The 13069-nt window shown below is 37.9% G+C and overlaps 1 protein-coding gene across 4 annotated transcripts in view; it reads left to right on the top strand.

Moving 5' to 3' along the window:
* Positions 1-13069, top strand: part of htt (huntingtin) — a 240301-nt gene that overhangs the window by 73712 nt on the left and 153520 nt on the right. For all 4 annotated transcript variants that reach the window (XM_039751643.1, XM_039751641.1, XM_039751642.1 and 1 more), the window contains 3 exons: positions 2154-2251; positions 9950-10089; positions 11972-12035. In XM_039751643.1, coding sequence (XP_039607577.1) covers positions 2154-2251; positions 9950-10089; positions 11972-12035 — 302 coding nt within the window. The remainder of the gene's footprint in view (positions 1-2153; positions 2252-9949; positions 10090-11971; positions 12036-13069) is intronic.

Below are 13069 nucleotides of genomic sequence, written 5' to 3'. Positions count from 1 at the left end.
CAGGTGGACTCCAGTTAAGCTGCAGAAACATCTTAAGGATGATCAGGGGAAACAGGATGCTCCTGAGCTCAGTTTTGAGCTTCATGGCAAAGGCTGTAAATACTTACGTACGTGTGCTTTCTCAGTTTTTTTTATTTTTAATAAATTTGCAAAATCCTCAAGTAAACTTTTTTCACGTTGTCACTATGGGGTGTTGTGTGTAGAATTCTGAGGAAAAAAATGAATTTAATCCATTTTGGAATAAGGCTGTAACATAACAAAATGTGGAAAAAGTGATGTACTGTGAATACTTTCCGGATGCACTATAAAAGTTACTTTTTTTTTTTCACTTTTAGTCTCTCAGTCACGATCACTGTACATACTACCGTATCTGACGCTGTTACTTTTTATCTGAAACTGGGAATAACTGTAGATGTGACTTGTGTTTTGAGACAATCAAACTGGAAATTCATTGATCTGGATGAATAAAAGCTGACGCAAAAATGCTGAAGAATCTGCCTTATTCATAACTCATTGTCACTTGAATTTTTTATTCAGTTTTGTTTAGTGTCCCTCTTACGGTGAGTTAGTATGTGTCTTATGGTCCAAAAACAGAGAAATAGGTATATATGATATCTGGAAGTATTAATTTTATGACCTGTATAGTACATTTCGGAAAACATTGTGGCACGGATGCAACATTATTCATATTATTCATATTCGTTCGCGTACCTTCTTGCGCTTGTAATCAGTGACCACGTTTTTTTTTTTTTTCCCCTGATCTTGCCCAGTCTACACAGGACTCCAGTACATGCAGAGGAAAGAATGTTCCTCTGCAAAGTGAGCCATGAACGCTCTTCTTTTCTCAGTGGACCCCGTACATGCCTTGCACAGTACATGTGCCTTCATTGCCGCCAGGCTTCTTATAGCACCAGCAGCTGGCCACCTGTGTGTTCCTGCTCGCACTGAATAAGCTCACACCTTCTGGTGCATGCTGTCAGCACAGCACTGAGGGGAAAAAAAGAAAGAGACAAGTATATGACAGTTTGAAGAAACCATTTTGTGACCTGCTTGACCTGGCGGCGATGAACGCACATGTACTTCAGATCAGAGAATTTCCAGTTCGATTGTCTCAAAACACCAATCACATGTACAGTTATTCCCAGATTCAGATAAAAAGTAGCAGCGTCCGATCCCTTGGGGGGCGGTGGAATATATTGTGACTAAGAGAATAAAAGTGAAAAAAAAATGGTAACTTTTACAAGTACTATACATTTATAGAGGCTGCTACAGATTTAAATCAAATTTATGTGTTTATTGTATAATATCAACAATAAGAGCAGCTCACTACACAAAATAATAAATCTATGAGGCAGTCCGGATCGAACCGGGGTACTCTTGATTACAAGTCAGCAATTCCTACCTCTGCGCCACAGAAGCTGTTGCATTATCCTTGAACCTTTTGTGAAAGTGTTTTTGATCTTTGCACTTCAGGGTTTACACATTATATAGTTTATGTCTACATTTTGTCATTTATTACTAAAATATGAAAAACGTTTCTGTTTTAATGATGTGTTTACACAGATTATTATAGAAACGGAACACACACAACATGCATATGTTCCAAATAACGATCTATTATTTCCAAACTTTTTAAACTTTTAAAACTCCAGCAATTCACTCCCAGATAATAAAGGCTGGAACAGGGAGAACTTTGTGGCCGTTTTGCAGCTCTGGGGGGATGGCTGCAAATAGTAGGCTGCTTGCTGCACATTTCTCCATCAGCACATTTACAAGACAAAAGATGCTGATGGAGAAGTACGAAGGGATGTAAGGTGGACCGGATTTACAAGTTGTTTCGTAGGTTTAGGTAATCCTAGTGTTAAAGCTGGAAAAATTCCACTGCACTTTTGATATTTTCAGTTTATGTTCAGTTTATTATGTAGTTTAGTGTACTGTTTATAGAGTTAGATGGCAGGAAATTGGGTCACCTGCCAAAATAACAGGCTGAAAATATTGCCATTGGAGTTTAAAATCCTAGTAATCCTTGCTATTCCTGGTATGCTACTTAATTTGTTAAGCAAATTACAATTTATTTTGAATGAAATACTACTTTATTTTTTTGTATTATAACTACAAATGCCTTGTTTATAAAATTATAAATTTTTTTGCAGGAAATCTTGTTACCCTAGTTGACTGTGTTCCTTTACTACAGAAGACACTTAAAGATAAATCTTCAGTTACCTGTAAACTAGCCTGTACAGCAGTTAGAGTAAGTTTCTGTTCTAATGTGTTATATGTTTAATTAACAATATTCACAGTACTTTTACATAATCTGCTAAAGGCAAATGGTGTTGCCTAGTTTGATGCTTCAAAATGACAATAGCACTTAACAAAGTTAAATGAAACTCATACAGTGGAATGCAACAATGAGGCATATACTGTTAGCTGCTACAAGGGCAGCTAAATGTACAAAAGACCAGAATGATCTCCATAAAATAATCTAGCATTCCAGTATACTTGTATGAACATCTGTGGCTAGCCTGGGGTGTATCATTTTAAACTAGAATCCCTGAAGCCTATGAAAAACCTTCTAATCCTGGGCCACCTGAACCCTTAAACTGCTGCATACTTGGGGGTTAATGCACTGCTGGACGCCAAATACTTTTTTGCTGCACTTTAAGTAAACGTCATAATTTACAAAGAAAAAGTGAAATTTTAATGGAAAGCTTTTTTTTTCCATGCAAAGAGCATCGCAATGACTCCAACACTGATCATTGTACACGCTGCCAGTGAACTGTAAAAACTATTTTAAAAAAAAAACTGCTGGAACAATTTGTGCAATAGACACCATTGATGAAATTCAGTAAATCACCAAGGCAACTACGCTTGAACTGGCTGCACGCAAGCACACAGAGGTAAATGCTGATGCTTGCAGATTAGTCTAGTGCAGCAGCTCAATCTCAGAGACAGTGATGCTGCAGGGGGCGGCAGTGGTCATGAGCTGGCTGCTCAACAAATGTCCGGCACTGACTGATCAGCTCCGGCGTGCTGGCACATTGCACTGGGGAGCAGCTATAGCCGGTTGTGGCATTCAATGAATGTACGTTGCTGAATATACTCGGCTCCGGCATGTTGGCAAATTGCACTGGGAACCGACTTTAGCCGGTTGTGACGTTCAACGAATGTACATTGCCGAATATACTCCGCTCTGGCGTGCAAATTGCATTAGGAACTGACTATAGCCGGTTCTAGCATTTTAAGGGTTAAATTCCTTTGCACCAGTCCATTATCGTTTTTTGTTTTACAAATGTGTTGATCAGCATAAGCAGCAAGCAGCCTGCTATCCCATTCCTCCACAGCCACAGCTCAACTTGGCAAAAAGTTCTCCCACCTCAAGTCTGTTTATCTCAGTATGAGGTGCCTGGACTTGTATAAGATAAATAATATACGAGGTGAGACACAAAAATAACCAGATTGGTAAAAAAATATATATTTATTGATGAATTACAGCATTCTAAACATTGTCACCTTTTATATACTCTCCCTCCCGATTTCTACACTGCTCTATACGTATCTTCCATTGATTGAAACAGTTCTGGCAGTCTTCTTGCTTGAGGCTCTTCAACAGGCTTACCGTTTTTTGTCTTCACTTCATCTATTGAAGAAAAATGTGTTTCCTTCAGGTCCGGGGACAAGTAAAACAAGTAAAATTGGCAGGGAGCTAAATCGGGAGGATGATCAAGGACATGAATGTCTTTGTTAGTCAAAAAGTGCTTTACGGAAAAAGAGAAAAATTTTGAGAAATTTGATGTTGATTTGCTATTCGATTTTTTATTTTATTTAATTTTTTTCCCACCCAACATTATTGCGGCAACTTGTGTAGCGATTGTTGTGCAAGTACTGACTGTGTCTTTTCACAGGATATACCTAGCCTGTTTCCAGTTTTAGAAGGGAAGTATGGGGGGGGATATAGTTCTATGATTCACGTCCGGCTGACGAACCCAGCCACAGGGGATGTACAAACCAGTGTGTTTCTTCATGCCGGTCCCAGGCCCAGATAAATGGGGAGGGTTACGTCAGGAAGGGCATCTGGTGTAAAATTTTGCCAAATCAATATGCGGACAACAGTACAAATTTACATACCGGATTGGTCAAGCTCTGGGTTAACAACAACCGCCACCAGTACTGTTAGCCAACAGGGTGCTGGCAGATATTGGGCCACTGTTGGCTAAAGAAGAGGGGGGAGACATGTCCGGAAGCAGGAGGAGAGGAGGAAAGTAAAGAGAGTGGAACTGAGGTTAGGAACTTTGAATGTTGGCAGTATGACTGGTAAGGGGAGAGAGTTAGCAGATATGATGGAGAGAAGGAAGGTTGATACTATATATTGTGCGTGAAAGAGACTAAATGGAAGGGGAGTAAGGCCAGGTGGATTGGAGGTGGATTCAAATTGTTCTATCATTGTGTGGATGGGAGGAGAAATGGAGTAGGAGTTATTCTGAAGAAACAGTATGTCAAGAGTGTTTTGGAGGTGAAAAGAGTGTCAGGCAGAGTAATGATTATGAAACTGGAAATGGGAGGTGTGATGGTGAATGTTGTTAGTGCATATGCACTGCACATTGGGTGTGTAGCGGGTGAGAAAGAAGATTTTTGGAGTGAGTTGGATGAAGTGATGAACAGTGTACCCAAGGGACAGAAAGTGGTGATTGGAGCGGATTTCAATAGGCATGTTGGTGAAGGGAACAGTGGAGACGAGGAGGTGATGGGTGGGTATGGTGTCAAGGAGAGGAATGAGGAAGGTCAGAGGATAGTGGATTTTGCCAAAAGGATGGACATGGCTGTGGTGAATACGTATTTTAAGAAGAGGGAGGAACATAGGGTTACTTACAAGAGTGGAGGAAGATGCACACAGGTAGATTACATCCTATGCAGAAGAGTTGATCTGAAGGAGATTGAAGACTGCAAAGTGGTGGCAGGGGAAAGTGTAGTTAAGCAGCATAGGATGGTGGTCTGTAGGATGACGTTAGAGATCAAGAAGAGGAAGAGAGTGAGGGCAGAGCCAAGGATCAAAAAATGGAAGTTGAAAAAGGAAGACTGCAAGGTTGAGTTTAGGGAGAAGGTGAGACAGACACTTGGTGTCAGTGAAGAGTTACCAGACAGCTGGGAAACTACAGCAGATGTAATAAGGGTGACAGCAAGAAGAGTGCTTGGTGTGACATCTGGAAAGAGGAAGGAGGAAAAGGAAACCTGGTGGTGGAATGAGGAAATACAGGAGAGTATACAGAGGAAGAGGATGGCAAAGAAGTGGGATAGTTAGAGGGATGCAGGAAGTAGACAAGAGTACAAGGAGATAAGGCGCAAGGTGAAGAGAGAGTTGGCAAAAACTAAATAAAAGGCGTATGTTGAGTTTTATTAGAGATTGGACACTAAGGAGGGAGAAAAGGACCTGTACCGATTGGTTAGACAGAGGGACTGAGCTGGGAAGATCTGCAGCAGGTTAGGGTGATAAAGATGGAAACGTACTCACAAGTGAGGAGAGTGTGTTGAGCAGATGGAAAGAGTACCTTCAGATGCTGATGAACTAAGAGAGCAAGAGAGAGAAGAGGTTGGATGATGTGGAGATAGTGAATCAGGAAGTGCAACGGATTAGCAAGGAGCAAGTAAGGACAGCTATGAAGAGGATGGAAAATGGAAAGGCCATTGGTCCAGATGACATACCTACCTGGAGGCCTGGGGGTGTTTAGGAGAGATGGCAGTGGGATTTTTAACCAGATTGTTTAATGGAATCTTGGAAAGTGAGAGGATGCCTGAGGAGTGGAGTAGTGTACTGGTGCCGATATTTAAGAATGGGGGCTGTGCAGGACTGCAGTAACTACAAGGGAATAAAATTGATGAGCCTCAGCATGACGTTATGGGAAAGAGTAGTGGAAGCTAGGTTAAGAAGTGAGGTAATGATTAGTGAGCAGTAGTATGGTTTCATGCCAAGAAGGAGCACAGCAGATGCAATATTTGCTCTGAGGATGTTGATGAAGTATAGAGAAGGCCAGAAAGAGTTGCATTGTGTCGTTGTGGACCTGGAGAAAGCATATGACAGTGTGCCTCGAGAGGAGTTGTGGTATTGTATAAGGAAGTTGGGAGTGGCAGAAAAGTATGTAAGAGTTGTACAGGATATGTACGAGGGAAGTGTTACAGTGGTGAGGTCTGCGGTATGAGTGACAGATGCATTCAAGTTGGAGGTGGGATTGCATCAGCGATAAGCTCTGAGCCCTTTCTTATTTGCAGTGATGATGGACAGATTGACAGATGAGATTAGACAGGAGTCCCTGTGGACTATGATGTTTGCTGATGACTTGATCTGTAGCAATAGTAGGGAGCAGGTTGAGGAGACCCTGGAGAGGTGGAGATATGCTGTAGAGAGGAGAGGAATGAAGGTCAGTAGGAACAAGACAGAATACATGTGTGTAAATGAGAGGGAGGTCAGTGGAATGGTGAGGATGCAGGGAGTAGAGTTGGTGAAGTTGGATGAGTTTAAATTCTTGGGATCAACAGTAATGAGGATTGTGGAAGAGAGGTGAAAAAGAGAGTGCAGGCAGGGTGGAATGGGTGGAGAAGAGTGTCAGGAGTAATTTGTGACAGACCGGTATCAGCAAGAGTGAAAGGGAAGGTCTACAGTATGCTAGTGAGACCAGCTATGTTATATGGGTTGGAGACTGTGGCACTGACTAGAAAGCAGGAGACAGAGCTGGAGGTGACAGAGTTAAAGATGCTAAGATTTGCATTGGATGTGACGGGAATGGATAGGATTAGAAATCAATACATTAGAGGGTCAGCTCAAGTTGGATGGTTGGGGAGACAAAGTCAGAGAGGTGAGATTGTGTTGGTTTGGACATGTGCAGAGGAGAGATGCTGAGTATATTGGGAGAAGAATGCTAAGGATAGAGTTGGGCCTAAGAGAAGGTTAATGGATGTGGTGAGAGAGGACATGCAGGTGATGAGTGTAACAGAACAAGATGCAGAGGACAGAAAGATATGGAAGAAGATGATCCACTGTGGCAACCCCTAACGGGAGCAGCCAAAAGAGAATGATTCCCGTCCAGCCGACCTCCAGGCGGTTTTCCAGGAAAGCCCCAAGCCCATTGCAGTTATTTTTGTGTCTCACCTTATATCGTTATTTGGAACACATGCATTTCATGTGTGTTTCGTGTTTAGGATGACAGGAAATGAGAGGCAAGAAATGTTGAACACATACCTAAAACAGAAACGTTTTTCATGTTATAGTACTAATGACAAAATTTTGACATGAAGTGTATAATGTGTTAAGCCTGCAGTCCAAATATCAAATAAACACTTTCACAAAAGGTAAACGTATAACAAAATAAGTGCTTTTTTATTCAAGAATATAACCAAAGAAAAAGAAATCGTGTTAGGATAAGACTGACATGACCACTTGGGTGGTGCAGTGGTAAGAACTGCTGACTCATAATCAAGAGGTTGCTGGTTCGATTATGAGTGCTTCCCAGAATTATTGTTTTGAGTAGTTTTCCCAGTGCACACATTCTTTGTTCCAACACCATAACCTGCATTATCATATAGCCTCAGTACAGATAAAAGTTAGAAGCATTTTTTTAAATTTATGACAAAAACACTGAGTACCAATTATACACAATAATCAGTCAAATTTAATTTCTGTAAATTTAAATAAATATGCATCAGGCTTATTTATAAAGTTACGTGATTTTGTCTTAACAAATTAAGGAGAGGTTGAAATATTTTAAGAAAGGTTTGGATGAAAGAAAAAGTACAAAAAATGACATGGCACACAATTCTTATATTTCACCATTGAAAAGGAGAGTAACTTCCCTGATTGTGCGATTCATGTTAAAAAAATAATTAGACTGATTATATTGTAGATGATAAATTTTTGTCAAAGGTTTAAAAAAAATGTAAAACCATTATTGTTTACCCTAGAGTCCTGTAGTTTAAGAGGAGCTAATCAACAAAACACAGGGTCATAGGAATTAGGAGTGCATAAATGAGCAGCACAGAAATAGTTTAAATTTCAAGTGATACTGAGTTAGGTGGTTTAGCAAACAACACGGGGTGACAGAGTTCAAACTTAGAACATTGGAACAATCTAGACGAGAACAGGCCATTCAGCCCAACAAAGCTTGCCTGTCCTATCCACTTAATTCATCTGAAAAAACATCGTCTAGTTTTGAAATCCTTAAAGTCTTGCTGTCTGTCATACTACTTAGTAGCTTATTCCAAATGTCTATGGTTATTTGTTAAAAAAAAAAAGTCCTAATGTTTGTGGGAAATTTACTCTTAACAGGTTTCCAACTGTGTCCCCATGTTCTTGATGAACTCATTTTAAAATAAGTCTTGATTCACTATACTAATTGGTATATGGCACATGATGTTTAATCTAAATATGACATTTCCTGAAAAGGAATTAATTCTAAATTGATTACAGAATAAGGTGAAAATTGATTTGGTTAAAGAGATCTGTAAAGTAGATAACAATAATGTACTTTTGAAATGCTTCCATTTATTCCATTAAGCTCGAATAATGAGCAAAATTCTTACATTTATTATTTACTTTACCCCTGCAGTCTTTAATGTGAATTGTTGCTTTGCATTCTTTACCTTGAATTCAGTTCCTCTTCCCTTTTATTTGTGAACTTTGCCTATATGCTTCACTGTTAGGCAGCAGTAATTCTGAAGGGATATCTTTTATCAAAACCGTTTGTAATTTTGAGGTCTAATGGCATGCCATTTAGGCCAGATATACCTGGTTACACTTTCCTGCACAGCTTTTAGTATTATTATGACTTTTTTAATGATGCAGTAAAAAATTGCAAACATTCATCATCCATCCCGCTATATCCTTACTATAGGGTCACGGGGGTCTGCTGGAGCCAATCCCAGCCAACACAGGGCACAAGGCAGGAAACAAACCCCGGGCAGGGCGCCAGTCCCCTACAGGGCACACACACACCCACACACCAAGCACACACTAGGGACAATTTAGGATCGCCAATGCACCTAACCGGCATGTCTTTGGACTGTGGGAGGAAACCGGAGCACCCAGAGGAAACCCACGCAGACCCTGGGAGAACATGAAAACTCCATGCAGGGAGGACCTGGGAAGCAAACCCGGGTCTCCTAACTGTGAGGCAGCAGCGCTACCCACTGTGCCACCATCCCACCCAAACATTCATCAACTACAGCATAATTAGGTCATTTTAATTTGCATTATTGGTATTAAAAAGTTTAGATATTATTATTAGCTGTTTTGCATGGAAAATGAAAATGTTGCATTAACAAAAACCTCTTGTTGGTATTTTATATTTATAATGAATGTTCCTTTATCTGCACTTTATGCACAGCTATTTTGGTTGGTATTATCTAGATGTTTTCTCATAGTTTTAAATATTTCCTTGCTTTTACATTATTTAATGTATTATGTTTTACAATATACTACACATCTGACAATTGTAGAGTTTGTACAATTATTATGTAATGATAAATCTACATACTGTGTTGCATCATTTCTTTTGTTCTTCCCAAGTCTGTGTGGAATTTATTCTGGTGTGGTCTTCAGCACGCATCCCTAATGGCAATGTATGTTAAGTTGTTTAGTAACTTTAATATTAGCTCATGGTAAGTGTTGGTGTGTAAATGAGTTAGGGTTATACTGTGAAATCACCAGTGTTAAACTACCTTTTATAGAGTCAAAGTACCCTTCAAAACACAAGACCCCTCTGAACTCTTAAAGTATTAGTTCAACTTGTATGATGTAGAATCAGACTTTTCCCCCATCACATGTAAAAGTACAGTACCTTGAATTAAGAAATACTGTGTACTTAAATATTCTTCTTTGAAAATAAAGTGCAAGCATTATTTTTCCAACTCCTCGTTTATATTCTCATTTTTTAAAAATTTCTCTGCAATCTGTTTTGTATTTCAGCACTGTATTATGGCTCTATGCAATAGCTGCTTCAGTGAACTTGGCCTCCTGTTAATAGTTGACCTTTTGTCCCTGAGGAACAGTTCGTACTGGTTGGTGAGGACAGAACTGTTAGAAACCTTTGCAGAAATGGATTTTAGGTTAGATTTTTTTTTAACTAATCCTAAAAATTCATTTTTGATGTATAATATATAGGTGGGTTGTTTAATCTGATTTCTTCCTGTTGCTTAGAACACTGCTACTCTAGAATTGTCAAAAAGTGTGAAAAAGTATTGTTAGGCTTAAAATGTTTTCTTGGATAATTCATGTTCTTAGAGCTTTTTTACTTGGCAATTTGCTGACCTTGCATGAAAATTTGTAATGCAATGTAGTATTGCTTTAATTCTAATTCATTTGTGTTGAAATGCCTAATAATTGTGACATTTTATAATTGAAATGTAGTTTTTTCTATTCTTTTCTTGTAGATAATTCACTTTAATTTCATGTGCAGCAAAAAATTGTGTTTTTACTCTACATATTTTCAACATAAGTAGAAACAAGTCAAATTAATTTGGGTATTAACCATGTCCAGTCATAACTGGAACATTTAATTTGCTTATGCATCCAAAACACCTGATTATCTTTTAATAGTCCCATGTTTTAACTCATAAAATGGAGCACATTTTCATAGGTTCACCTGCACAGACAGATTTACAGAAGGTTATTTCCTGTACATAAAGGAGAGTTTTACTGCAGGGCTCACTTGTTTAAGAACCATTTGAACTGATAACAACAGTGCTCTTGACATAAATTATGTATTGAATTACTTTTCTTGTGGCTTTAATATTGGCAGGAAGAATCTAGTAATAGATCCATTGTAGGAATATCTGTTTAAGAACAAGATTGTATTTAGTGTTCACCCAAAAGTGTGATGTGGAAGTCATCTCTCACAAATACATTTATTGTTATTCAATACAACATAAGTTGGCCACAGAAACTATTTTTTTTAATGCACCATATGGTTAAAGCAGTAGGAATAAATTTTTTTTTCTTTTCCTTCACATTTCATTTAGCAGTCATAATACTGTGTTATGAAGGTACTATAGCATGCAGATAGATGTTTTGTAGCAGATCACATCAAACTCCATATTTAATAAGTAATGTAAATCTTAAGGTATTTTCTTCCATTTTTCTATTTCAAAATAGCTTTATACTTGGAAGTAAATTGTTGAAGATTTGCTTTAGTTAATCAGTTAATTATTGGATTTTTCAGAAAGATTACAAGACCCATGAGACAAACATATAACACATCAGAGTCTGAATTATAGCCTGCTTGTTTAGGGATTTTCTGGGTTTTCTTGATTTTGAAAGCTTTTTGTTTCAGCGTTTCATTTTTGGAACTTTAACTTAATCTCACGCTTCCCTCACACTTGCTAAAATGCACAGACATGGGTGACATTAGATGGCTAGACTGTTTAGACACCTTTTTAACACACAGAATGGTGGTCATGGATTAAATGAGAAACTTTGGGGCAAGTTGACATTCTATAAAAAGAAAAAATATATACCTTCTGAATTTTATTTAAGTTAATGTGGTACAATATAGAAGCAAAACTAAAAGGTATTTTGGTACAGTGATTAATTCAGAAGGCTTATATTTCTAATAGGTAGGGTTTGAAATGCGGCTCAGTCAGTATAGTCCTACTGTATTTTTGTAGATTTGTCTGTCTCATCCCTTATTCCAAGTATAGATATATAGGCTTACATTCCCTCTAAGCAAATTTGATGCTGCTTTATAAAATGCACAAATGTGCGCTGCAACTGGCACTTTTTCCAAAGTTGGTTCTTACCTTTTGACCTTTGAGCCCCAAGTGATTTGACATGCAGTAAGTGAGTTGAAAGATGCTACGTGGATACTCCCATTAGTCCGTTTTATATTTGTAAATATTATATTGTTAAATTTCACAAGTTTTGGGAAAAGTGAATTATTGAATTTTATATTGGCAGGCAGCATTAATGCTCTATATATGTACTTACTTTTAGATTAGTGAGTTTCCTGGAGAAGAAAACTGAACACTTGCACAAGGGTGATCATCACTACACTGGGGTAGGAGACAATGTTTTCTGATTCTACTAGTATTTGTTATAATTGACATCTGTTAGATATTATAGTCTGAAGTAACTTTGAAAGCATGGGCAAGGTGTATGAAAAATATATTTATCCTGCACTGCTAATTAAACATCTACTAAACTTTTGACAGTGTTACATATTATTATTGCCTAGTTAATGTGCTTTTAATAAATATTTTAATTAATAAAGTCATATATGTGGATTCTTTGACACCAGTAATATAGTACTCATAACTGGTAAACTTTTCTTCACATTTTTTCGATACAACCTGATCTTCGTTTGGTTTTATATAACTTTTGCTTGGTTTTTGACGTTTAATTTGATTAAGCTGTAGATCAGCTTCATGTTATTGTCTTTTACAGTAGCTTATAATGTGTGAGTGTGTGTGTATGTACAGTGGTGCTTGAAAGTTTGTGAACTCTTTAGAATTTTCTATATTTCTGCATAAATATGACCTAAAACATCATCAGATTTTTCACTCAAGTCCAAAAAGTAGATAAAGAGAAACCAGTTAAACAAATGAGACAAAAATATTATACTTGGTCATTTATTTATTAAGGAAGATGACTGATATTATTCCATTTAGGCAAAATAAATGGGTAAAGACTTCATGGTGTTAGTGTCTGGCTTGTATCATTTACATGTTAGGCATATAGGCTTTTATTCAGTGACTCTGAAGTCTGTGTTTAGTGAACTGAATGTATAAATAAATACAGTTTCTATTCATAAAGTCATCAGAATATGTTTTCAGATAACAGTGTTAAGTTTATGTCTTCTTGTTTTCTGCTTCACAACTTATGCGTGAAAGGCTAAAATATATACACCGTTTATACCTTACTTCTGGTGAGTGTTATGCCATGAGACTGGGTACAGATTATAACTACCATCTGTGCCTGTTAAATACCCCGGGCATGATTTGCACATATTCTGGATGTGCTTTACAATCCTTATTTTAATATCTGATCCTGTCTTTGTTAATTTATTCTTATACTACTACCATGTATTTACCC

Source organism: Polypterus senegalus, chromosome 4 (genome assembly GCF_016835505.1).
Source record: "Polypterus senegalus isolate Bchr_013 chromosome 4, ASM1683550v1, whole genome shotgun sequence".
Classification (NCBI taxonomy): domain Eukaryota; kingdom Metazoa; phylum Chordata; class Cladistia; order Polypteriformes; family Polypteridae; genus Polypterus; species Polypterus senegalus.
This window is presented reverse-complemented; position numbering and strand designations above follow the sequence as displayed.